We start from the raw sequence: 27,509 nt of genomic DNA on the forward strand, positions 1-27,509 counted from the left end.
GAAACTGAGAAATCTGAAAGCCTCCCCGAAAGGGACTATTTAAATTAATGGATGGGACAAATTTAAACCTGACTGTACATTTAACGTTTTCCTTGATGGGGGTACCTGGGGCTCACAAAGAAGGCTCAATTTGTTAAAGACAAAATAAAGAAAGTATGTTTTCTCTGCACATCCAAAGTACAGTGTGAATTAAAATATGCAACTCTGTTAAATATAAAAATTAGTCTAAAGCTAAACAGCGAGATGCAGGGGTGAAATATGACCTGTTTAAACAAACTTGGATTTTTTTTAAAAAAAGCAATATCATCAAGTTTTTTTTTTTTTTTGGTCTGTACATATATAAAGTAAATAATTCCAATGCTTACCCTCTATCTTATGTGTACTGCAGAAAGTTTGAATTTTAGAAATATCTGATGCTAAGTTCCTCAGGAAGATTTGCTTCTTCTGCTGAGCAATGGACAGATCAGGATTGATCCAATGTTCTCCACATGAAACATACACCTACCAAAGAAATGAGTCTCTAATCCCATATACAATTGCTCACAGCAGCATTATTATAGCCCAAACTGGAAACAATCAAAACACCCTACCATAGGTGAATGGTTAAACAAACTATGGCACCATACTCAGTGATAAAAAGGAATAATACTCAGTGATAAAAGACACAAACTATTGATAAAAGCAACAAGTTTGATGGATCTACAGGGTTTTGTACTGAAAAAAGACTTCTCCATACTATCTTTGCAACTTCCTATGAATCTTTAATTATTTCAAAATAAAAAGTTGTAGAAAAAATAATTTTTTAAAGAAAGGAAAGAAGGAAGGGAGGGATAGGGGGAAGGTAAGTGGGTATAAATCAGGGGATTAAATGTGAAATAGCTAGTGGGAAGCAGCTGCATCGCACGGGGAGATCAGCTCCGTGCTTTGTGACCAGCTAGAGGGGTGGGATAGGGAGGGTGGGAGGGAGACGCACGAGGGAGGGGATACGGGGATATATGTATACATATAGCTAATTCACTTTTTTACACAGCAGAAACTAACACAACATTGTAAAGCAATTATACTCCAATAAAGATGTTAAAAAAAATAAAAAATAAAAAATAAAAAGTTAAACACTGAAAAAAAAAATTGGGGGTTTGTAAACTATGGCTGAGGACAAAATCTCGCCGATTGCCAGTTCTTGTAAATAAAGTTTTATTGGAATACAGCTATGCCCACTCATTTGCATGTTATCTGTGAATGTTTTCCTGCTACAATGGCAGAGCTGATGTTTCAATAGATACCATATGGTCTGTAAATATTAACTATCTGACACTTTACAGAAAACTCTGACAACCACTGGTATAAATGAACTTGCAGTATATGCACCAAAATGTTAATGTGGATATTTCTAGATGCTGAAATTATGGATGATACTTTTTCTTCTTGATTTTGATTATATGTACTTCCTAAATGTCCTTAAATAAATACATATGTCTTTGAAGTGAGGAAAAAGTAGAGTAATATATTGAGAAAGACTCGGTAAAAAGAAAAAGAAACTCAATGTTGCCTTTTTTGAGGCCACTCACTGATCATTACACACATACTTTGTATGTGGACCCAGGGAAAACTTTCTCAAAAATATCTTCTTTCTGATCAAGAGGGTTCTTTTTCTCTCATGGACATACTTAATCGTGTAACTGTTCATGTTTCAATCCTCATGTCGGTGGCTCAGAACAGTTGACAGATTCATTTCTAGCAAATATGTAAGTCCTTATAACAATCACTCCTGGGTCCATCTCATCCTTTCACGCATACTCCCTTAGCCCTGGTGACCTCATCGACTTATCTGTAAGTTAAATTTACCTTTTTGTGTCGTATGTTTTAATGCATCTACCTTAAATTCTTTCTAAAATAACAAAGTGAATAAGCACAGCAGGAAAAACAAAAACATTAAAATCAAACAAACAGAAAACTTGGCAGTGATAGAATTAGAATTCAAAACACCGTCTAGGGCTTCCCTGGTGGCGCAGTGGTTAAGAATCCACCTGCCAATGCAGGGGACACAGGTTCAAGCCCTGGTCTGGGAAGATTCCACATGCCACGGAGCAACTAAGCCCGTGGGTCACAACTACTGAGCCTGTGCTCTAGAGCTCGCAAGCCACAACTACTGAGCCCATGAGCTACAACTACTGAAGCCCGCGCGCCTGGAGCCCATGCTTCACAACAAGAGAAGCCACTGCAATAAGAAGCCCGCGCACTGCAATGAAGAGTAGCCCCCGCTCGCCACAACTAGAGAAAGCCCAAGCGCAGCAACAAAGACCCAACGCAGCCAAAAATAAAAATAAATAAATAAATTTAAAAAAAAAACAAAAAAAAAACACCATCTACCAGACTCCAAGAACAGAGGCTCTCCACTCTGCCATGCTGCCTCTGCTATTAGTCACTGGTACTTGGGTTTAAGACTCTTTCAAGGGGTCTTTACATTCAGAGTCTGAGTTAAGTTCAGATAATTTGGTGCAAGCTTGGTTCTCTGTTCAAAGAATTTCAGGCATCTATCAAGGCAGGTTTTCTTCTCAAGCTGATACCGTAAATTCCATAAGTCAGGGGAAAGGCTGGGCAGCTAACGTCCTTCCACTTCTCAGCCTTCTCCAACCTCCCAAATAGAGTGTGTGAAAAACTAGATATGATTTTTTTTTTCTGAAAAGGTAAAATAATCATTTAGTAAGAAATCATTAAATAACTACATTTTGAAGGCCTCAAAAAGAATACAGAATCTACCCCCTTAAAAGAGTAGGGCAGAAACCACAGGTGGTTAATAATGTGGTCCTCTCCATTTATAAAAGGGGTTGTGATGAGCATTAAATGAGTTCTATTACATACAGCCCTGAAAATCATGCCTGACACATAGTAAGCGCTCAACAATTAGCTATTCTTATTACTTTCTGATGGTTGCTGAATTAGGATAATTCTGAGAAAAAATAAGAGGAAAAAATGGTGCTTGAAGTCTTATATTTAAAAACACTTTCCTTTTAATAGTATCAATATATTAATATTTCCAGTTTCACGCTCATGTCTTTACCAGTTCATCTCTTTGAAGGTCTTTTAGGGCAAAGATTTCCTTCCCCTTTTCACTGAACAATCTCCGAGCTGCAGAAGGTAAATTTAAAATTTCAGTGCACCTGTAATAAGAGACACAAAAATTGACCTTGCACATGCAAAGTTTCCAGCAGAGAAGAGAGGAAATAAAAGAAATCACGGGCCTGGATCATTAACAACAACTAGCTCAGCAGGACTGTGGGATAGTCAAGAGCTCGGCTCTGGAAACCAGCAGCCCCCTTTTGAGTCTCATTCTCCCTCTCCAAGTTGTAAGACTAGGTAAATTATTTAAGCTCGCTAAGCCTAAATTTCTTACCTTGCAAGGTTGCTGTGAAGATTAAGGGTTGATTATGAAATGTGCTTAGCACAGTACCAAGCATGATCAACAAATCAAAAAAAACAAAACAAAAAAACACATCATTATTTATTTTTCACTCCTCAGGATGCCCCTACACTTTCCTATTTGTGTGCCTTTTCTCTTGTTCTCCCTTCTACATTAAACACCTTCCTCAGCTTTTGCTGCTGAAGTTCTACGCTCTCCAAAGTTACATCCATCACGCAGCAGTTCCTCATCTCTCTCCACCAGAAGTGATCCCTATATATAGCTCTTTAACTCCTTTTCAAATAGGAATTTTTGGCCAGGTTACACATTAAACAGTGATTTTTTTTCCCCCAAACAAGCTCTGGGCCAGCCCTGTGGATATTGAGATGAACGATACAGTTTCCTTGTTTCCTGAAGGGCTCCTTCTCTAGTAGGCGGGAGAGACCCGTCAACAACTGATGTGTGATATGAACTAGTGGGTGCTGTCATAGGCACCTGGCCAGGGAGGTGAGGACACAGAGGAAAAACAATGAATTCTTCCAGGGAAGCCTCAGGGAAGGAAGTGGCATTCGGGGTGGGCCTTGATGAATAAACAGGAGTTCACCAAGTAGGGTCAGGACTTAGAGAAGTTTTATATGGCTGGAGCGAGGTAGAGCCAGATGAAGCTGGTAAAGAAGATGGAAACCAACTGAAAGCACTTAGGATGCCAGACTAATGAACCTGGCCTTTATCCCCTAAGTATCAGGAAGTCATTGAAGGTATTACAGCAGAGGTATGGTGTTGTCAGATCTGCTTTTTAGAAAGTTAACTGTCAGAAAAGTGCAAGATGGGCTGGAGGTGGAGAGGCTGGAATCTATATAGTCAGTTTAGGGTAGAGGTAAAGAGGTGGAATTCTGGGGAAGGGGAAGTAGAGCTAAACAGAGTGATGGGTCGTGTCCTAAAGAATGCTGTTTTATATTAGAATGCACTGTCTATAGTAAATGAGTTAGAAGTGACTTTATGCTCATCAAGAAGACTCAGCTGTATGAAAAATATTTCTCAATTTTATTACCTTAGATGGCATAAAGCAATTGAGCAGATAATTAGGCCCTCCATTTTTCTGAGAGGTCTTGGAAGGAAATAAGCCAGTGGGAATTAAGTCTCTCCTTCTCCTGTCACAACTCTGGAGGCTGATGGGCTGGTGAGAAATGGGCTGGGTTTCTCATCCATAGGAATTGTCAGGTGGAGGCATTGCGGGGTGGGTGGGAGGGAGAACTGTAAGAGAATTGAGCCCCAACCAGAAGATTTGCTTAATTCTCTCTGGATGCTGCCCAAAGACCCAACCCAATTCCTGCTTCTCACCCCAAATCCAAGCATGACCTAAGGAGAGTTACAATCATGATAACCTGCTCCCACTCACATTTCCCTCGGAGAATTTCGGACTATGGGAGTAACCAGTTTTAGGACAAGTGGGAACGTAAAGTGAAGGGGAAGCTGGTGGATTTTTCTTCCTTCTTTTTTTGGAAATCCTATTTTAATAGTGCTGAATTCAACTGGCCCATGTAGGTGGGTTGGAGAGAACGGGATAAGCTGTTTCCTCTGTACTGAATTCCTCTAACTAGTTCATGTGCCAGCCAACATCAATGGAGAGAGAAGAAAAGAACTGGCTCTTAAGTGCCTAATAAGGAATGTGTACTCTGCAGTCAAATTGCCTGGGTTCAAGCTCTAGCCCTCTCATGTATTGGCTGTGTAACCTTGGAGAAGTTACTTAACTTCTCTGAGCCTCATTTTCCCCATCAGTAAAAGGCAGATGTAACAGTACTTATCTCATAGGGATATCTTACAGATTAAATGTGTGAATACCTGTAAAGCGCCTGACACATAAAAGTCAGCAACACATTATTAAAATGGACCATGCACTGCAAGTGCTTCATGTCTACTCTCTCGTTTAATTCTCACACCCTTTCTGAGAAGCCCATTTTACAGATAAGGAAACTGAGCCTGGAGATTAAGTTCCTTGCCCAAGGTCACAAAGCTAGTGAGTACAAAAGCTGAAATTCAAACCTAAAACTCTCTGGGTCTTTTACTACATCATATGGTCTCCTGAGAGGGCATCAGCATAGAATAACAGGGAAGAAACTGAGGCTGAGATACTGAGTGAGCAGTTCAGGATTTCTCTGTTACTGGGTTGGCCAAAAAAGTTCATTCGGGTCTTTCCGTAAGATGTTACAGAAAAACCCAAACAAACTTTTTGGCCAACCCAATACATGGGGGCAAGGGTCCTAGAAATGAAGTCCTTTGACCCTCACACCAAGAGTAAGGACTGATAACCACGTGGCTTGGATTTACAGAGTATGCAGAAAAGCAGAGTCTTATCTCTGACTTTGTTTTCTCAGGACTGGTTTTTCCAATACTCCATGTTGCCTGCAAATTCAAATATCAACAAAAACGGTCTATATTATTTTTAAATGGGGCTTGTTATGCTGTTAGGTCTCCCTTCAGCTTTGCAGATAGAAGAATCAACAACAACAAAAGATCCTCGAAACCGTCTAAAGTGAATAATTAAATTACTAAAGGATAGCATAATTTTCCTTAAATTCTATAAAACTACACTCTCATATTCAGCAAGACATATTTTGTGAAAAAGTTTATACCAGGTGCTCTACTTTTGAACAGCTCTCAAATTCTATGGGAATAAATCTTGTTTGGGTAGGAAAACATTGATGAAAAGAAAAATTATAACGTAATTCACAAATATGGTATAGATTAGTGACATTTAAAAATTGATTTAAAGTAGGTAAATACCCTGCCCTCAGTTCAAAGAAATTCAAACCAAAGTGCTGTAAAATTGTGAAATATATATTTTTTAATGGGGATAATTTACATTTACAGAGTTGGTAGTTCAGAAGCTAGGGGAAATCACCAGACCTAGAAATTTGGGGGAAAAACATATTAATTAGCATTGGTATCATGTACTCATAGCTTACATATTTCACAGATTAAAAACTCCAGAATCACTGTATTAACAATTGTTTTCTTATATAGGTACATATGTATTTTGTGTTATAATCATTCAGGCACTTGAATGGAAGATACCTTTGCATTTAGGGTAGTATTTACCTCTCCAAAAGTTGGTGAAATCCAGTCTGGTTTGTTTCTGTTTCAGAATATTTAGTGACATAATTTTTCACATTCCCTTTCCTTTCAGTGTCAACATTTCTGAAAAAAATGATCCAAGATTTGATTGATATGGCAGTATACATTGTCAATTATCATTCAGCTTGTTTAAGTATGTGAATAAATCATGAGGTTTTAATTTATCAGTATTTACTCTAAAAAAAAATGCCTTTCTTAAAAAAATAGGGTTTCAAATACTATCACAATTAAATATTAAACTTCACAAACATTTATACTATGAACAATTTATACAAGAAAATAAATTTTCAATATCTGAATCCTTTTCCAATAATGTTGAACACTCTGAGATGTGAATTTATCAACTTTGAAGAAAATGCAGAGATTACATTCATTTTGCCTTTGATGTTTTATTCATATACTGTTCATATTTATATGTTTATTCATATATTACTCAGATACTGTTTCAGTTATCAATCCAAACCTAAAAATGTTTTTAATAAAAAATTAATGACGATCATAGAAAAAGAATTGGAATATACATCATTCAAATTTTCAAGTAAGAAAGAATTGTGTATTTTTAGAATCTTTATATTTTATTAAATGAAAGATATAGTGTTCAAATGTAATGTTAGCCAAAACACTCCCTAGTTAAATCTTCTGTTACCAGTACTTACAGAAAGGTTGGGGGGAAGGTGTGGGGAATGCTATTGATGATCCTGTAGAAAATTTTCTGAATCAGCCAAGAAAAATTAAACTATATTTAGTAGAGTTTTGATGTCAAATGTATGCCAGTGTATTTTAATTATTTGGGAATAATTAATTCATGTAGAGAACAAAGTGAATATTTGATTAACCAGGACACACTGTTCCGTGAACTTAGCAGAGAGTTTCACATACTCTCTACTAGAATAGCTGTCCAAATTAACAAATCTCTCAAATTACGTTTGGATTACCTGATTGAATCATGCATTTTAAAACATAAATTGATCAGATTAAATCTCTATATAATTTTGAGACACATAAAGATAGGAAAGGACAGAAATTATTTGTTAAGTTTGCACGTTAAAAAAAAGTCATATACTACTTTAAGGGCATTACCCTCACATTTTACGTCTAAGCTAATTATGAAATGTATGCGTCAAAGATTTCAATTTCAGGGTTGACTTTACTTTGAAGATTAATTTTTTACTTTATCATCTTTATAGGCAGTTCAGTGGACAGCCGATCTGAATGTTACTCATTGTTCAGTGATGTATGAAGTATATTTAATCAATGTGAAGAAAGTAATATTAAACTATTATCAGCAGCCTCAAATATTCTAAACATCTCAAAAGGAAGGTCAAGAGGTAATATCACAGCTAATAATATGAGAAACAATGTGTTTAATTCATTCTTTACATCAGAGTTTTGCCCTGATCTATGATTCCTTTTGTCATAAAATGTAATGAAAATACAGCAGGTGACTTTCTCCAATGTTGGAGAAATACTGGGTGTTTGGGAAGATTTTATTCCAACCTCATAACGTAAGCTAAAGGGCAGATCGATGCTTTTCTAGGACGGTAAACTTTTAAAATGTTATTCCAAGGCAAGGATATAGATGATGTAAAGTTATATTTTGAGAACTATATTTGTTCATTAAATATTCCAAAGATCTAAATGTAAATAATTGTGTGTAATAACTTAAATAATGTAAATAATAACAAAGTAAATACTAACTTAAATAAGAAATTACAAAATTAGATTTAAGAAGCAATTTATGAGCTCATTTATTTCAAAATACATTAATAAACCCAAACAATAATGCTAATTCAAAATAGATATTGACCATAAAACTTTTTTTATCAGAACTACTTATTTCTAACTCATGTTCTCTCATGGCCAGTCTAAATCACCATTGTTCAAATTAAGTTCCTAACATAGAAACTAAATGAATTTTAGTATCTATTTTTACCTCCAAATATCAATATGGGAGCCCTTTTTAAAGAATAAACACAAAATTCCCCCAGAAAAACATCTGTAATCAAGAAGACAAAAATCTGTAGAAATTAGAAAGTATGCTTGATGCGAAAAATGAACAAGTTGTTCTTACTGCATTTTCCGCCTAGGTGAGATGTCTGGACTGATTATAATAAGGGCTCTGGTTTTGTTCTTGTCTCCATTCCGCAAAACTCTGAGTCTCACAGGGACATATTGCTCCAGTGTCTTAGAGATGGGTTTCTTCATGGGAGGACTGTTTGGAAGAAGCAGCCCTTCTATTGGCCAATCAAACTCCTTCAGAAAGAAATGACAAGAAAATTGATAATAAATGTATAGGAAGAGTCATTCCTATATATAAAAAAAATAAGCACACTTGCTTATACCTTTACTCTTTTATTCATTCATCAAACATGTATTGGGCACCTAAAGATGTTCCAGACAATTCTAATTAATGTTTTATTTTAATAAAGAGGAAAGATAGCAATTTTTAAAATGTACAACTTGTGCTGTGTTACGACATGGAAGATTTATTCCCTTTCAGAGAAACATCATTCTGGAAATACAGAACTGAATTAATTTGGAATGTTTTTTGCTCCTGTATAAAATATCTCTAATCAATGTGAAGAAAGGAAGAATGTATGAAAAGTGGTTTTACAACCCGAAATAATATTGTCTTAAACTAAATCTGTTTGGGGAACACTTAAAAAACAGAGTGAGATGAATGAATGATAAAGCTTAAACAAATTTCAGATATTTCAGATGTAGAATTTGGTTACTTTGTAGCCATCATTCACACATTTAGTTATTAATTCATGCATTTTCCAAATATTTAGTAATTGTTTCCTATATTCCAGGCACAGTGCTAGACACTGGAAATAAAACTATGAACAAGACTGGATACTCATCGTTGAGGAATTTCTAGGGGATGCTCAGAAACTTACCTAGAAATAAACTGGCAATTGCAATAACGTGAGTATAATAACAACAGGGTACAAGGTGTGATGGGACCACTGAGTAGAACCTAACTCAGAAATGCCATGTAAGAGATCGAAAGTCTTAGTAGGAGTTAGTGCAGTAAAGGAAGGGTAAAAGGATGGGACAGTGTATGTATCAGACTTGAGAATTAATAGAACATGATGTTCAGGGAGTAAAAAGAGGCAAGGATGGCTCCCAGGTCTGTAGCTTGGGCAACTGGGTAAATGGTATTGCCATTCACAGAAATAGACATTTGTGGAAGGAGATTAAATGAGGGAAGGGATGATCAGAGATGATGTTAGGCAAGGTCCAAGGTCTTTCTTTCCTTCCTCCATCCTTCCCTCTCTTTCTTCCTTTCTTTCCTTCTTTCCTCCTTTCCTTTCTTTCTTTCTTCCTTCCTTTTTCTTTCTCTTTTCTTTCTCTCTCTCTCCCTCTCTCTTTCTCTCTTTCTTTCTTTTGTCCTGGCAGCAATTACTCTCACATTAATCTGCAGTAACCATCTTATAAAATATGACACCTCCATTTAAGTGTGGGTCTGTTTCTGTGTGTTGTATTTTCTTCAATTTGTCAATTTCTCTCTCCCTGTCCAGTACCATACTGTGTTGATTATATCTGGTACATCTTGATATTTGGCAGGGCAAGTACCCTTACCTTATTATTCTTCTTTGGAAATTGGCTCTTGTTGGCCCTTTACCATGTCATATACATTTAAGAAACAGCTCAATTCGTTTTTTTTTTTTTTTTAATTTATTTATTTATTTTTGGCTGTGTTGGGTCTTCGTTTCTGTGTGAGGGCTTTCTCTAGTTGCGGCAAGTGGGGGCCACTCTTCATCGCGGTGCGCGGGCCTCTCACTGTCGCGGCCTCTCCCGTTGCGGAGCACAGGCTCCAGATGTGCAGGCTCAGTAGTTGTGGCTCACGGGCTTAGTTGCTCCGCGGCATGTGGGATCCTCCCAGACCAGGGCTCGAACCCGTGTCCCCTGCATTGGCAGGCAGATTCTCAAACACTGCGCCACCAGGGAAGCCCTCAATTAGTTTTTTTAAAGTCTGCTTAAGACTGCAATACTCTGTAGCAGGTTAAGTAATTTCCTATCAATCCCATTTTGTTAAGATTTTTTTTCTTGAATGTATGTGGAGGTATGTAAAGTTCTTTTTCCTACATTTATTGAGATGTGCTCATATTATTATTTATCCTTTCATTGGTTATATATTAGTTACATTAATTTTTTTTAATTTTAAGCTAATCTTGCATTCCTGGGTCAATCCAAATTGGTCACAGTGTATTATCTTTTTTACAGATTGCTGTATTTAATTTGCTAATATTTTCTTTAGGATTTTTGCTTGTATGTTCATAAATGATATTAACATGTAATTTTCTTAAACTATCCTCATCAAGGTTTGGTATCAAGTTTATCCTAGCCTCATGAAATGAGGTGGGAAGTGTTACTTCTTTTGTAATATTCTAAATTTTGTTTCTTATATGTTTGGTAGAATTTGCCAATAAAACTATTTGGTAATGGTGTTCTCTTTGTGGGGAGATTTTTAACTACTGATTCTATTTTTTTCTATGATTATTGGACTATTCAGGCTTTCTATTTCTTCTTGATTCTATTCTGTTAAATTACTTTTGTCCAGGAATTTGGCCATTTTATTTATTTTAAGTTATATTTATTAACATAAATTTACTTATAATATCCTTTTATTATTTTCTTAATTTCTCAGCATCTATACTTATATCTTTTTTTTTGTTCCTAATATTATTTACCTTTGCTTTTTTTTTATTGATCAGTTTGGCCAAGTATATACATTTTATTAATATTTTAAAAGAACCAATTTTTTGACTCTGTTGGTTCTGTTTTATACTTATCACATGTTATATCGATTTCTCCTCTAACTTACTATTGATAATTCCTTCTAATTCTTTGAGTGCATTCTGCTGTTACTTTCCTAACTTCTCAGGTTGGATACTTAATTATTAAATTTTAGTCTCTCTTCTCTTTTAATATAAGTATTTAAGGTTGTAAATTTCCTTCAAGTATGCTTTAGCTGCATCTCACATATTTTTCTTTGGTTCTAAATATTTCCTTTTAAAATTTTCATTAGGATTTCTTCATTAGCCCATGAGTTACTCAAAATATCTTTTCGAATTTCTCAATATAGGGCCTTTTCTAATTATTTATTTAGTTACTTATTTCTTACTTAATCCATCAGCAGAACCTGCTTCCACTTTCAAAATATATCAAGGGCCCAACTACTCTTCATCACCTCCACTCCCACCACCCCGGACAAAGACACTAGTTTCTCTCACCTAGAGATTGCAAAAGCCTTATAACAGCTTATTCCTGCTTCTACCTTAGCTCCTTTTTGCTCTATTATCCTAATGATTCTATTAATACTCAGTCAGAGCATATCACTTCTCTGCTCCTAACCTGTCAATGGCTTCCCATCTTGGAGTAAGAGCCAAAGGTCTTACAATGGCCCAAGGCCCTGCATGATCTGCACCCCCTCTCTTCTCTCTGGCCTTACGTCCTGCTGCTCTCCCCTCACTCACACTGCTGCTGCCACATTTACTTCATTATCCATCAAACACAGCATCTCAGGTTCTATGCATTTCCTGGAACGCTCTTTCCCTAGAGATCTGATTGATCTTCAGGTCTTTACTCAAATATCACCTCAGTGAAGCCACATCCCTTGTCAACTGAAAATTTCCAAACCCTGCCCTGCCCGCTATCCTTGCTTCTACTTTCTCCTTAGTTCTTATCAATGACTAACATTTATGAGAACATCTGATGAATGGCCAAGGGCTCTAGAGCCAGACTTCCTGCATTTGAGTCTTTAACCCACCACTCCAGTTGTGTAACCTTGGGCAAACCTTTGACCAAAGAGAGATAGAAGCTGATGGATAAATTCTTCCCTCTTTCTTCTCCAGGAGAAACTCTCCTAAGAAAACTGTTTAAAAGGCTCCTTGGAGGACAGCTTGATAGCATGTTCTTATACTGGCTTTTCTTCCTTCTCTGCTTGTCCCTTACTCTTGCTCCCTGGGACTGCACTCCCTAACTAAGTAGTAGCACATAAGCCATTTGCCTCAGGCTCCTCTTTCTGAGGACCCTAAGCAAAGACACCATAATCCACATGAACTAAAAATAGAGGAAATTTCCTAAAGGGGATATAGGTAACAATACCCCCAAAAAGGGGGAGCCATATTGGGCAGGCAAAAAGTTCAGGCAATCACTGCAGAGGTGGTCCTAGTGTCCTGTCAGTGTCCTTCTGACATGACCAAGATAAAGATACACAGGGGTTGGGGAGATGTGCTGGCACATTAGACCAGTACAGACCAAGACACATGGCCTTTAGCTTACGGAAGGGGAGAACATTTTTTTAAAGCTAGTACAGTAAGTAATAATTTACTAATTTATGCTCCCTTGAAAAGCTATTAGAATCTTGCAATTATACTCAACAATCATATAGTTCAAGGAGATGCATTTTAAATAAATATTAAAAATATCTGAAAGTTGTGAAGATTAAATCTTCTGAAATGGCATCTAATTATAATGCTCTAATTTGTTTGCAAGAAGAGTCAGTAAATAACATTAATTGCATTTAATTAGGAGAAAAGCGATATAAATAAATGTTTAAAACTCTCATGAGTGAGTGTTTTTCAGTCTAATGTTTTTTCCTTTTTAATTTTTGTATAATATTTTGCTTAGTAAATGTGTTCATAATAGTGGCATACCATGAGTCTAACTTATTGTACTTCTAAATAAGCAAAATTTGAATTAATGAAGTTTTACTGTATTCTTGACCTTCACTGAGAACCTTTTACCTGTATAGAATTTAAATTGCAGAGGGTAGTATTTATTTAGATATGTCTATTATTATGAATGGAGAAACATGCGGTCACTTTCCCTTACTACTGTTACTGAGAAGAAATACCAAAGGTTATGACAAACATTGTATATTTTCATTTGAAACTTTCCTATAAGGGTATAAGGGTTTTACTTAATATGAGTGGTGGTGGAGGAGTGGAGTTGTATAATTCTTCAAGAAGTAAGTTCAAGACGGACCTGTAATTCTTCCACAACAAAAATATTAAGCAATTCAGAGCAAATCAACATTTGTACTATTTATAGACAAACCATCATGTAGCAAGGGTTGAACTGGTGGAGGAGAAAGAGAAGAACAGTCTTCTCATTAAAAAATGACTGTCACATTGACGTCTTGGTGTAAAATAGCTAATATTTCCCCTTTTTCTTTCTTTCGGAACCACGGAAGGGAAAGGCAATTCTCCCTTGAGCTTAGTCTGTGAGAACTCAGTCTGAGTTCATAGAGTTAAGATGCAGTACTAAGATTGTTTTTCAATATCCTAAACATGCCATAACTCTGATGAATTTATCTGAAATGTGCTGTCTTAGCTCCTAGTTATTTTTAGATCCTTTCACTTACTAAACTTGTCTCATAACAGGTGGTAACCACTGCAGACAGTGGCTTTAACACCACTGCAGCACTGCTGATTTCAGATGGCTTCCTTTGCGTTCCAGTTAGATGAATGAAGGCCAAGAGTCTTCTCTTTTTAACATGACATCACAGAAACTCAATCCAAAGAGATGAAAAATTTTCATGGGTTTCCAAACTTTCCAAATGTATGAGCTATCACTGGCAGTTCTTTCAAGCTACCTCAAACCTTGTTCTAATGTTTAAGGCACTTTTACATTGTCTTTCATAGAAATAGAGAAATATGGTGTCAGGATAATGAAGGACAACAAAAACATGGATTAAACTGACTGGAGTGCTGTTTCCTTTCCTTCCATTTTCTCCATTGGAATTCTAATGTTCCCATTCATTTCATTTTGGTTTTCTACGTGTTCACACTATTCCGTGGCACAGCTGCATGGTCAGCAGACCTTGATGAGCTGTGGTGCTCCCTTACGTTGATAATTCTTTTTCCTTTTCATCTCTCTCTCACAACCAGAGGCAGCTTGTGCTTCTTTTGGGAGTCCAGCTCTTAACCAGTGATCTGAATTTCTTAGTCAAATTGGCCCTCCCTTATCTATTTATTATTAATAAATGAATAGATTCTTCAATTTTTTGTCTTGGGCCTTCCTACATCTCCTTTTCCTCCCTTCATACTGCCAGCTAGCTGTCATCATCTCTTAAGAGATTAATAAAATATGTACTTCTAACATGCTTTGTTTAACATGGGCCCCTCCAAATAGATATATTTTACTTGAGTAATTTAGAGAGATTAAAATCACTATCCAGTGGCTCATTCTAAAATTTTAAGTCTCTTTAGATTCACTTTTTGCAATGATTTCATCCTTGAATATGAAAATCCATTGCATTTTACCATTAAATGTTAAGAAGTACAACTTCTCAACTTATAACTTTTCCCATAAGGGTGAGAAATAACCTGAGTTTCTAGAAATTATTCCAGTGAAGTTAGTCACAGAATTAACCAAAATAATTCATTAATCTTGTGGTTTTAGGAGGTTTTAACATATTTTAAAAATACTGATATACCAAGATACATGAAATCTTATTTGCTCATAAAACATAACATCAATTGTCTTTTAGAATGAATAATATTTAACAAGGAGAAAAAGGTGAAATCAGTTGCCACCACTGAGAGAGGTAAATAGTTTGGTATTAATGTACTCTGAGTCACCACAAAAATAATTCTCATTGTACATATTTCCTGAAATCTTCCCTTGGTCATCATTCTCTTTTGTAAAGTTCTAGTCAAGGAATTAGCAGGAGACTTTGAATCTCACTCAGGATAGTGTTTCTTAGATAGTTTTTTTAGATTCAATATTTTGACTTAATTTTCAAGCCCATTCAGACAATCAGCCTAGCTAACTTTCCTCATACTAACTGTCTGACTGAATAAACTGGCTCAGCAAACAGCCTTGAAATGGGACACCAAACTTTTTCTGTGAGTTCTTCTTTCTCTCCCTTCTTTGTCCTTTGTTCACAGAGTCTGCCTTTGTCCTTTTCTGGTTCCTTCCTTTTTGACATACAGCCTATACTTCTTAAACTGTAAGCTTCATGAAGGTAGGGACCATGTCTATCTCCTTTTTTGCTTTGTTTGCATTGCCTAAATATATAATAAATAGTGCTTAGATAAGTAATAAAGTTGGTAGATTAAATCTGGAGTAAAATTAACGTATATGCTTATAGTGATCAAAGGGTTCTGAATCCCACAATATGAATATCACATTTCCTAATTACAGTCTATTTATATGTAAAGTCTTTCCAAGAAAAAGTTAATTGTGCTTAATTATACATAGATAAGATCATCTTTTTGCTTAAAAAGTCAATTATGTGGAAGTGGGGCTGGAAGAAAATATGGTTCCTTCACATAAGATGAATCCAGACTTGAAGTCAAGTAGAGTGCATTGAATTTGAATGAGAACTATCTCTGTTCTCTGCTTGGTAAGTGTTTTCTTCTCTTCCTCAAACATTTCAAGAAATAAGAGGATTCTTAGGCTGAGTCATTTTGAAATACATGGTCCATTTTTCTCACTTTAGCTAATTTAGTGCCTTAGTCCTTTCTGTTCGGTTTACAAGTCAAAGCCAGGGTTTTGTTGGAGTACAGTGACTTCTTAACCATTTCACCAAAAGCTACTATTCTGTTTGAATGGCTAGAGAACTGTGGGGCAATCCATTTTCATTCCTAAGATCATTTAGCTGTCAAATTCTAGACTATTAGCAAAAATGTTATTGTTTTAAAAGGTAAATGTTAAAAGGAATATGGTTAAGTTAGATTTCCTAATATAATTACCATTCATCATTTAAGTCAATTAATTAGTTAACTGAATTACTTTACCTGTATACTGAGGCTGAAAAAAAATGTAAGCACAATATCTGTGAAGTCTACAATAATTATAAATTGTTCTCTTTCCCTGTATAAGAAAGTACACTTCCTTATGAGGCATCCCTGTCCACCTCCAGGCAGGTGGGAAACTTAATATTCCAATTGGAAGTGTCCCCATTTCTGCCAATTTGGAAAAGCCTTTTTTGTCTAGTTCTTAGCTCTGTACTTTTGGATACATATTGAATCAAATTAAATGTTCAAACTTCTTACCAGAACTGTTATTTCTTTTCAAGGATATACCCTTCCTTTCCCCTTCCTCAATGTGGTTTCTGGGCATAGATGAAAGTTCAATAAGCCATATACCACTGGGAAAAGGGGTTCATGGTCTATATGTGGTACTTGTCCTTGATCCTCAAAGATCTCTAAGGATGTGCTCTTCTCCTCTTTGGATACTGGGCAACCTGCTGATACCTGTTCACCTCCAGTTGAGAAGTAAGTTATCCTTTCTGCTCTCTAGGTTTTAGCCTTCCTAAACCTCTGAAGAAAAGCCTACAATTAGCACAACTCACAGTTTTTTTTCTTGGCCTATGCTGGGCCTATTTGTCTCTGTGCCACCCCTCCACCCCTGGCTCCATGTTGGCTCTCACTATGCTGCAAACCCTGAGTCTTAGGCATATAATTCATCTAGCTACTGGCTCAGGCTACCCAAACCACAGCCTCTGGTATTTTGAAGAGCTCATTTCTCTCTAAAAAAAAGCCTCAGATTTCTAGACTGTTGCTTCACTACAGTCTAAATATTAGGGCATATTTGGGGCTCTAAACAATGACTTCTTGGTTTCAGCTGGAATGACTCCATCTGTCCTTCCCCTAAAGTGCTGAGACTCATTGATTCAATCACTGAGAACACATAGAGAATTGTGATTTAAAGGGAAAGAAAAAACTTGATTGAGACCAGAAAATTTGACAAAACAACTAAAAAAATCAGGATTTAAAAAAAAATCAGGATAAAATATTTTTAAAAAATCTTTTGGAACATATCACTGACCTAGCAATAAAGCAAGACATACTAGAGACCCAGAGAGGTAAACAGAGTGCTGAAGCTGGATCTTTATCTTGAGGGAATTTTCCAAACCCAGCAAACTTCTGTTTCCATCGTCTTGAGGGGACGGGTGCAGGAGACAAATTTCAGGGCCCAGCCAAGGTGGGAAATCTAACAGGAGACCCTCTCCTCTCATAAAACAAGAACCACAAAAGGATAAATTTCATTGAAAAGGCAAACCAGAGACAATAACTCTAAGTGGCTGCAAGTAAAATAGACCATCTCAAACATTTTCTCTGTGTGGAAGAAAAAATAATCTTCATTGAGAATTCATACCGTGGGCTGACCTCACTTGGAGTTTAAAGCACATTAGATAAAGATGAAGAGAAAATTAATAATCTGAAAGAAATGTCTGAAAATATGATCCAAAAATACATCATAAAGAGGCAAGGAAATGAAAATATAAAAGAGAGGTTAAGAGACATGAAGGTCAAAATGAGAAGGTCTAGCATACACCTAATCAGAGTTTTCTATAAAGAACAGAGGGGATAAGAGAGATAATACTTGAAGAGATAATGGGTGATAATTTTTCAGAAATGATGCAAGATATCAATCCACAGATTCAAGAACCTTGAGTAGGAAAAATAAAAAGAAATCCCTTCTTGAATATATAATGATAAAACTGAAGAGACCCAAAGAAAAGAGAAGATTTTAAAAGCAGTCAGGGAGACTGTACTGCTGAACTGAATGAATAAGCATTTTCAGAACTCTAATGAAAAACTGATGAGCTCATAAAAGTGCTAACAAAAGATCAAGATGAAAAAAAAAATTAATTACATGGGACTGAGTGAACTGATGAGGATGAGTATAATTTTTGTGACTTTCTGTTTGAATTTAAAAAAAGAAAAAATCCCACAAGGACTCAGAGGCAAAGAATATACAAATCAATTTTCACTGCAAAGTAAAGGAGCTGTTACAGTGGAGGATTACTGGACTGAATGTCAATATTATGACATAGTATGAGTGTGTTTCATGTTTGGTAATTGCAATCATTGTTGCTTTTGTTGTGGTCATCCATGTAAAAAAAAAAAAAAAAAAAAGCAGTCAGGGAGAAAAGACAGATTACCTTCAAAAGAAGAATATTCAGAATTATAGCTGACTCCTCAAAAACAGCAAAGTCAGTGATGATGTCTTCAGTTTGCTAAGTGAAAATACCTTATGTGAATGAGGGCAAAATAAAAGACTAAGTTCACTTAGTAAAAGTAAAATTAAAAATAAATTTTTAAGTAATCTAAGATAAGTAAAAACTGTTTGCTACCAAAAACTAAAAGAAGGGTATACTAGGCAAAAGGAAAGTAACCCCAGTTGGAAGGACTGAGATATAACAAGGATTTAAAAGAAGAAAGAGAAAAAATTAGGAGTAAATCTAAATTAATATTAACCACATACAACAATGTTAATATCTTGTGGGAATTTTTTTAAGATAAAACTAAAATAGAGGACAATAATAGTGTATAAGTTACAAATCAGACAACTGATGTTAAAGCATTCTAACGTTCTCAATTATTTGAGATAAGAGTAAGTATATTTGTTAACTTTAGATTTTGATCATTTACATATGCAAGCTAAAATGTTCAAAGTAATAACAAAAAAATGGAAATAGAGGGTATAATTTCCAATCTAGTAAATGGGAAAAATACGAGAAAAAAAATTAACCTAAAAGAATATAAGAATGGAGAAAAATGAAACAGAGAAAAAGCAGATAATAATCCAAATATATATGTCATTACAATAGATAGAAAAGACTAAATCCTTTGGTTGAGAAATGAAGATTGTCTGACCATTTTAAAAAATTAACTATATGCTGATTACTGGAGAGTCTTCCTAAAACAGAAGAGTATACAAATATAAAAAGTAAAAGGATAGAAAGAAGATATATAAGGCAAATAACAACAACAAAAAAAGCTGAGATATTTCTATTCGTATTGGATAATTGAAAATTTTACTAGAGCTAGAGACAGTCTACATAATGATAAAAGTTTCAATTCACCAGGGTGATAAAATATTTCTGAACATGTGTGTGTCTAGAACTAAATTTCAAAATATATAAAGCAAAATATGACAGACTACAAGAAGAAATAAATTCCATATCCATTCCATATTGGATGACTTAAATGCATCTTTCTAATTAATTGATAGAACAACAGCATCAATTGATCACTTGTACCTAACAACTGCAAATCAAAAACTTCATGGAAATTTTCACACACATTGACCACATACTGGGACTTAAAATAAGGTTCAACAATGATGTCTTATACTAAGCAGTACAACCTCATTAAGTTGGCCACTGGGAAGGACTGGCCACATGTACGTAAGCTTATTCCAGAAAGGATTTTCAACTCTGGAATGTTTCCACTGGCCTGGCTTCCCAGTCCCTTCATGTTTTATGGCCCACCTAAAACAAAATAAAAGACAAAAAGGAATTTAGCAAGGTTATCTCTTTAAAATATTCATTGAGTACTTCTTATTAGGTAGGCAAAAACTCAGTTTGAATTAAAAACCCAAATCTGATAATTTACTGTGTACAAGAGACATAAGTAAAAGTAATTTTTAATGAAAGAATACATTTTTAAAAATTGGGATAATAGACAGTGGAATCTGAGGCAGAAGGCAAAGTAGAATAACAGTCAATTTATAATAACAATGACATAAATAACAGTACTAACAGAAAAAAAATCAAGCAAAACTTTTTAGACATTTAAAGAGAAACCAACATATACATAATCACTGTGGGAGATGTCATTACATCACCAACAGATTATGAACTACTAGGTAAATTTTAAAAAATTTTTATTGGAGTATAGTTGATTTACAATGTTGTGTTAGTTTCAGGTGTACAGCCAAGTGAATCGGTTATACATATACATATATCCACTCTTTTTTAGATTCTTTTCCCATATAGACCATTTCAGAGTATTGAGTAGAGTTCCCTATGCTATACTGTAGGTCCTTATTAGTTATTTTTTTTATATATAGTAGTGTGTATATGTCAATGTCCCAGTCTCCCAATTTATCCCCCCTTCACCCCTTTCCCCCTTGTACCGCTTATATGAGGAATCTAAAAAACTGGTACAAATGAACTTATTTACAAAACAGAAATAGAGTCACAGATGTAGGTAACTTTTTTTAAATAACAAGTAAGGACATAAAATACTTGACTGCTAAAACTAGTAAATGTAAGTATGACCATTTACTTATAGACATTTTAGTCTATTAACAGAAAATGTGTCTTTCTCAATAATTCTCGAAACATTGTAATATTTCCACACACTAACAAATTAAACTTCAATACAGTTTTAAAATAAAAATTGAACAAGCTACACTTTGAGGCAAATGACACAAAATTAGATACAAATGAAAGTTTAAATTTCACAATTTCAACCACAAGATAATTTTAAAAACACATTCTCTCTCCCAAAATACTATTATACCAGACAAGGGGAAAAAAATGACATGATCAATACCTATTTAGCAAGCAATGAAAATAATAATCATGAAAACTTAAAGAATACATTTAGAATTATATTCAAAGATAAATTTATAATGTTAAATGCTTACTTATTAAGAGCTAAACAGAGAAGGGAAATTAATAAAGCATTCAACTCAATAATTTATTCTAAATATATCCCATGGAAAACAGATGAAAGAAAGTAGTAAAGATTCAAATATAAATAAAGAATTAGAAAATATTTAGACTATTAGTAGAACGTTTAAAGAAATGTTTTTGAAATGAAAAGTAAAATAGCAAATCTCATGCAAATAAATTTAGATTAAAAAATATACAAGCCAAATAGAAAAATCAAGCAAAATATTTAGCATAGAGAAGATTAAAACAGTATATTATGCATGTATATGTTAATAAATACACAACTTTTGAAGAAATAATTTTTGAAAACCCTTAAAGATTTGAAATAGAAAGTATGCTCTTGCTCATATAACTTCACAGGGCATGGAACAGATCATTTTCGTACTATATAAAACATTCTAAACCATAAAGATATAGAAACCAGCTAATTCATTCCACGAATGGGAGATAAGCTTCATAATAAAGTCAGTCACTGGTAATTTAAGAAGTAAATCAACAATTTTACTTAAAATCAAAGATGTGGAATTCCTAAATCAATATTAGCCCATAAAATTTAACATTATGGAAAGAGAATAATCACTACAGCTAAGTAATAGTCAGCCTAGAAATGAAATGATGGACATTTATTAATATAATAAATCACTGATTAATGAATGAGAATAGAGAAGCAGCCCATCACCCATAATTTTCTAGCACACGTGATGGTCATCTGAGCCTAAAAGTTTTCTGAGCTTGCCCAGCCTCATCAGAACCATCTGCAATATCCAACCCTCTGTACAAGGGCCCAGGTGTCCCCAAAGCTTGCTGGAAGTTCTTGGGGCCTGGATACTGAGGGGTGGTGGCAGGAAAGACTTGCTCTTTACCAGCCTAGAACCTGACCTCCTGCTACCGTGCTCCGATCTAAGGCCAACACTTCTGCTTGTTGGCTAGATCCTTATCCTCTCTCATCTAGGACTTTGCTCCCACCCTGAACTATTAATTTTCCTGCCTTTCTGGTCATTCCATCTGCATAATGTCTGACAGCTTGATATCTTAAAAAAAATAAAAATAAAAAAGAACTTTCTCTATACCCCACTGTCCACCTCCAGCTGTTGCTTTATTTCTTCGTGTTCCCTTACAGCAAATTCCGTAAAAGACTCATCTCCTCTTCTTCTCCTCCCTTTTTCTCTTAAACCAATTCCAACTAGATTTTTTAGAGATCTCAGAAACTCCAGTGAAAATGCCCCATCAGGGTTTTAACATCACTAAAGCCAAAAAGGTCATTTCTCAAGACATAACTGAACTAACATCAGGGTCCAACATGATCATTCCCTCCTTTTTAAAACACTTTCTTGACTTGACCTGACTTCATTTGACTTCCATGAAACTACTTTCTCCTGCTTTCCTCCCATTAGTAGCCAAAATTGTTAGTCTCCTCTTGTGTGCCATAGGGTGGGAACTATAGCCTGTGAAAAATCCAGGGCCTGCCACATCAACAGAGTTTTTAGATGTCCACTGGTCTGATGTGTGTAGGGCGATTACCATAAGGTAAAGGACAGGTTATTGATGAACAGATTCATCCTTCTGAATGAGATGCCTATGTAACTTCACCCCATCAGGGTGTCTTTAAAAAGAGCTGGTCAAGTTCAACATAACACTGTTAATAAACATTCACATACAGCAGAGGCCATTGGACTGCAGAGTTCCAGCACAGTGTGAGCTTTTATGTAAAAGCAATAGACCTCTTAATATGATGTTTTATAAATGAAAAGCTGACAGACTCTTAACTATAATGGCACTAGAAGGCCCAGCTATAATGACTGTACATGTGCATAACATAAATTAGAACTTTACAGCATCATTAAGGACTCTGGAATCTTAATTCCTGAAAGTCAGCACTAGGTGGAGACAATGATTCGTGCAATGCTTTCAGGCAGCCTTTTTCTTGCCCCTCTGAGAACTTATTTTTACTTAATATTTTCCATTCTTTTCTTCAGTATGAAAGAAGGGGTTCTTAAATAATTGTCATTTATAATAGAAACACTATATAAAACAAAACATCTCATGTTTTGAAAGGACTTACTTGAACACACACATATATACACACACGCTACAAGGTAGCGAAATAAGTTTCAAAGGCAAGTTTGTTTATTTAAAACAGTATCTTTATTAACCCTGCCTTTCCATTAAAGGTAAACTTCTATTTGTGATATTTCATGAGTATCTACCTTCATGGACAGAAGTATGACCAAAGTTAAAATATCTTCCTGGATTTACATAAACCTAAAAGATAAAAAACTTAGAGGATCATTCCTCAGCATTTCAGTTGACAGAAATCTCTTCCCTCAAAAACTAAGTCCAGAATTGATCATATCAATTTAGTCTGATTAATGGAGTCATTAATCAGAATGCTCTATTCAATTAATCTTATAAAGGAATGGGAAACAAAAACACTTTAGATAATGTTTTCAGAGTCTAGTGCCTTTGATAGAACTTCAGCATCGTGGCAGGCTCTGAGAAATCGTGCACTGTGACAGAAAAGTATTATTTTGCACTCTTGGAAATCAATAGTAAGATAAAAAGAAACCTAAATGTGTCCCAGTTGAAGAGAAATAGTCTTTTTTCATATTCTATCAGGACACAATTACATTGTTTCCAACAATGTAATGAACATAGTAATAAAATATGATACAATATATAATTTGGATCTGATACAGTAAATTATAAATACTATGGCAAATTCCAACTTAAATCAGCAGTCTCTAATAAACATGCATGTAAAAATGATCAGATGCACATGCTCCAACTGTCAAAGAAACTCTAACTCTTTGCTTTACACCAGGACCTGTTTATTTATTTAACTGGCCATTTTTCAGTTTTTAAGTTTATCTAAGCCGCAAGATTAGACCACTTAGAATTCATCTATAATTAATTTAAAATTGCATGGCTCCTCAGAAACAGTGAAAGCACATTATTCATACAAAACAATTATATGTTTCATACATGGATCTTGATAGAAATCAGTTTATAAGACTAACATTAGGTACCCCATCTCTGAAAAAAGAAAAGGATAGGAGAAAGAAATGGGCAGATTGCAAAAATGGTAAGAATAGTATAATAGCTACCTATTTTGATGGGATTTAATAATAGCCCAACAAATTTCCATAGATTTGAACTGTTTTGAAGTTTCTAAGAGTCTAGTTCTCTAGACAGAGAAGAAATTATTTGAAATCAGGAACTACATATACAAGCTCATCTTAAACATTGTATAAGGAAAGATTAGATACATAACTAGAAATCTGAATCCATCTGTTATCAGTCTCTAGGCTTTTACTAGTATCATTGTATCAATATTTTAGGCTACAATAATCTTTCAATTTACACTGAATATTAAAGCTAAATTTAATAGTTTAAGAAAATAATTATTTTAAGATTTAAATTTTAAAAAACTTTAATAGAAACAAGGCACTGAAGACTGCAGTGTTTTTAATTTACAAGCCAAAATTTACAAAGATCAAGTAATTTCTGCATATTATACATTATTCTACTTTTTTCCTAGAATATCTTGTAGAAACTAATAAATACACAGGGAATTTGTTCTTCTGTTTTATATATTCCCATTTGCTCCATCTCTTCACATTATTTTGATAACTAGCAAAGTACTTAAAACAGAGAATGAATTTTAATGGCAACTAAAGGCTAAGAGGGGAACTCAGTGATCATGTTTCCATCTTGCATAACTGGGAATTTTTAAGAATGAGAAATAGTTCCAACAATTATGCTGAAAAGAACACTTATTTCATAACAATTTCCATAATTGTATATTATATTCTATCAATTGAAAATCATCAATTAAGACTTAACACAATTCAATTTTTTAAAACATCAATTATGAAATATAGCGGAAACCTATAGTACATTAATGGTAATTGCCAGGAGTATGTATGTATTTAGTCTAGAAAAATAAAGGGATATACAGATGGATCTAAAGTCACACCTGACATCTCTTGCCAGTTTCTTTTTTTTTCAAAAAAAGTCTTTGACCTGCTCTATTTTGTTTTGTTTTTCTAGTTGGTTGAGCTTTCTGGTTATTTAGATTCTGGATACATAGAAGTAATCTATATTCAGCACTAAAAACCTATCATTATCTCCCATAGTCAGGGAGTTTTATACTTGTGTAAAAGCAAAGCTCTCTTTGCAAGTACAGTAAAATCTCGATCTGTAAACAAAAAAACCATTTTCCCTTCAAATATTTGCTTATGGTGGAATCCGATGTGGTCTTTGAGTTCTTGAATCTGTTTAATTAATCACCTATCTGGGCCTGATAGCTTAGCTTTGGTATCTGAGGTCTTTGGGGTATCCACTACCTGAAGTTTCTGTATCAATTTTTATGCAAATAAAACAAATTAATAACTGTCTATTGAGTGCCTGCTCTCTCTCCCCTGTACTATGCTAGGCACTACAGACAATGCAAAAGAAGTTAGAGAGGGCTTTTGCCTTCAAGAAAATTATAGCATTTTAGGAAGAAGCAAAAATTACATACCTGGAAAGTTTTTGAAAACAATACAAGACAGTATATAATGGGAAAAAAAATGGCACTTTCAATAAGAGTTATAATAGGTAGACCTAATGGAAAGAAAATAATATGAGCTTCATATTACGGAAAGAAACTGTTTGGGTGGGAGAAGAATCCCTGAAAAGGATGAATGAATTCTGTATACATGGAGAATAAAGAGTTTGGGATAATGAGAGGGAAGAAAGATGCCATTTCAAGATATGGAAAAGGATACAATCTTTTGGTGTTACGTAATAGCTCCAATGTATATGATTTTTAAAGACACAGAGTTCTAGCTAGAAGAGAGTTGATTTATGTCTATAGCTTTTCACTTCACAGTCTGTTATATCTAGCCAACTCTTTTGCTTAAAGCAAAGTGCTTCACCATTTAAGGCTCTTGATTGCCTCTATTTATTTATATCAGGAGGGAGCAGTTATCCCCCAGATCAATTCTCCCTTCCTTCAGTAATAATAGATTTTTTTATATGGGCACATGGCTACCCAGCTAAAGACAAGATTTCATTGCATTTAGGTTTAGCCATGCATCAAAGTTCCAGCCAAATGAGCTGTGAGCGGATATGGTGTGCTTCACTCATAGACTTCACCTTTTAAACAACTGGACATGTGCGCCCCTGGTCACTTTTCTCCATCCCACTGGCTGAGATGGCAAGAGCTGAAACAGCCACTTTAGACCCTTAGGTAGAAACCCCATGATAAGAATAAGAGCTGCCTACCAGCTCCTAGCACCTCCTATCTATAAACCATCATGCGGAGAGAAATGAGCTTCTGTATAAGCCTAAAAGTTTTGGAGTATCTGTCAGAGCAGCTTAGCCTACATGCTTTCTAGTATAATCTTGGCCATTTCCATGGCTCCAGTCTTTTACTTTTTCCTGTGCTTCCTCTGAACCTTTTACTGCTTTCTCTGCTATTTACCTCTGAGGAAATTTTCATGGGTTGCTGCCACCATTGATGGCTCATCTCTTTCCTAATTCTCATTGCTGCTTTCATCAATTCCTGTCCTGTCTTTTCCTTTCTTTGATGTTCACCCACTGGTCTGTCCAATGGTCACTTTCTCTGACTCCTTTAAGAAATGCTCTTAGAGACAGTGACTGATAGCTCTTCAGAAATATTGGCATTAAAAAGATAGACCCCACTTGCCTGATCTAAGGTGGTGCTGTGTGGGTTCCCAGGGAATCATGGGATGGACTTTAGTTATCACTGTATCACTATTCAGGAATGGTCCAAAGATATTGGCAGTCATGAGAAAGTGAGTGGTAGCTTTTTATACGTATTTCCTCTTCAGGAATATTTTCCCAAACAGTTTTTAAGGTCTTCGGAGTGCCAACTGTGAGTCACATTTTAGTTCTGCATCAAACAAAGATCCCAGAAAACAGATGAGAAAAAAGAAGAACAAGCAACTGAGAGGGAAAGAAGAACAAAGTAGAGGCTCCAAAAGAAAAGGACAAGAGCAGTCATCTAAAGAAAAGAAGTGATGAGGTATAAGAGCACTGGAAAAATAATAAATATTAATAGGAAGTCCACAAAGTTAATCAAGTAACAATAAGGATCTTTTGCCTAAAGTTGGTCCTTGGAAGGTCCATCCAACACATTTTCAACATTTATGCTGCTGGGTGCCAGGGATCCAAGGAACTGAGACAGTTTCTACCCATGAGGAGTCCCAGTTTGGTGAGAAAATGGACCAGTGAAACAAATACCAGTGACATAGGTGATGGGGGCTCATGGGGATTATACAAGGTACTGCAGAGAACTGAACAGAGAGTCACTGATTCTTCTTGGGGGGCAAGGGGGGTCAACATGGAAGAGATGGGAAGTTGATTTCCCAGAACTCAGGCAAGAGTCTGGTCCTTAGGACATGCTCTGTCCACTTAATAAAGGAATGAATGAATGAGCTAATCTGGACTATATTTAAAATCTACTTAGTGAATCTGGGTTCTCAATTCCCCATTAGCTGACACCAAAATTCTTGAATTCTTAACTCTGAAGTGAGA

At 35.2% G+C, this 27,509-nt stretch overlaps 1 protein-coding gene across 2 annotated transcripts in view; it reads right to left on the bottom strand.

The window, feature by feature from the left end:
• The window catches only part of DCDC1 (doublecortin domain containing 1), a 424,949-nt gene that overhangs the window by 31,247 nt on the left and 366,193 nt on the right, over positions 1–27,509 (bottom strand). Inside the window, exons 20-24 of one of the 2 annotated variants that reach the window (XM_061201531.1) lie at positions 19,652–19,775; positions 8,607–8,788; positions 6,500–6,598; positions 3,062–3,161; positions 366–501 (exon numbers count right to left, since the gene is read on the bottom strand). In XM_061201531.1, the coding sequence (XP_061057514.1) occupies positions 366–501; positions 3,062–3,161; positions 6,500–6,598; positions 8,607–8,788; positions 19,652–19,775 (641 nt within the window). Of the gene's footprint in view, positions 1–365; positions 502–3,061; positions 3,162–6,499; positions 6,599–8,606; positions 8,789–19,651; positions 19,776–27,509 lie in introns of those variants that run through there. The other variant, XM_061201532.1, reaches the window with a different exon arrangement.

The sequence above is a fragment of the Eubalaena glacialis genome, chromosome 10 (genome assembly GCF_028564815.1).
Source record: "Eubalaena glacialis isolate mEubGla1 chromosome 10, mEubGla1.1.hap2.+ XY, whole genome shotgun sequence".
Classification (NCBI taxonomy): Eukaryota; Metazoa; Chordata; class Mammalia; order Artiodactyla; family Balaenidae; genus Eubalaena; species Eubalaena glacialis.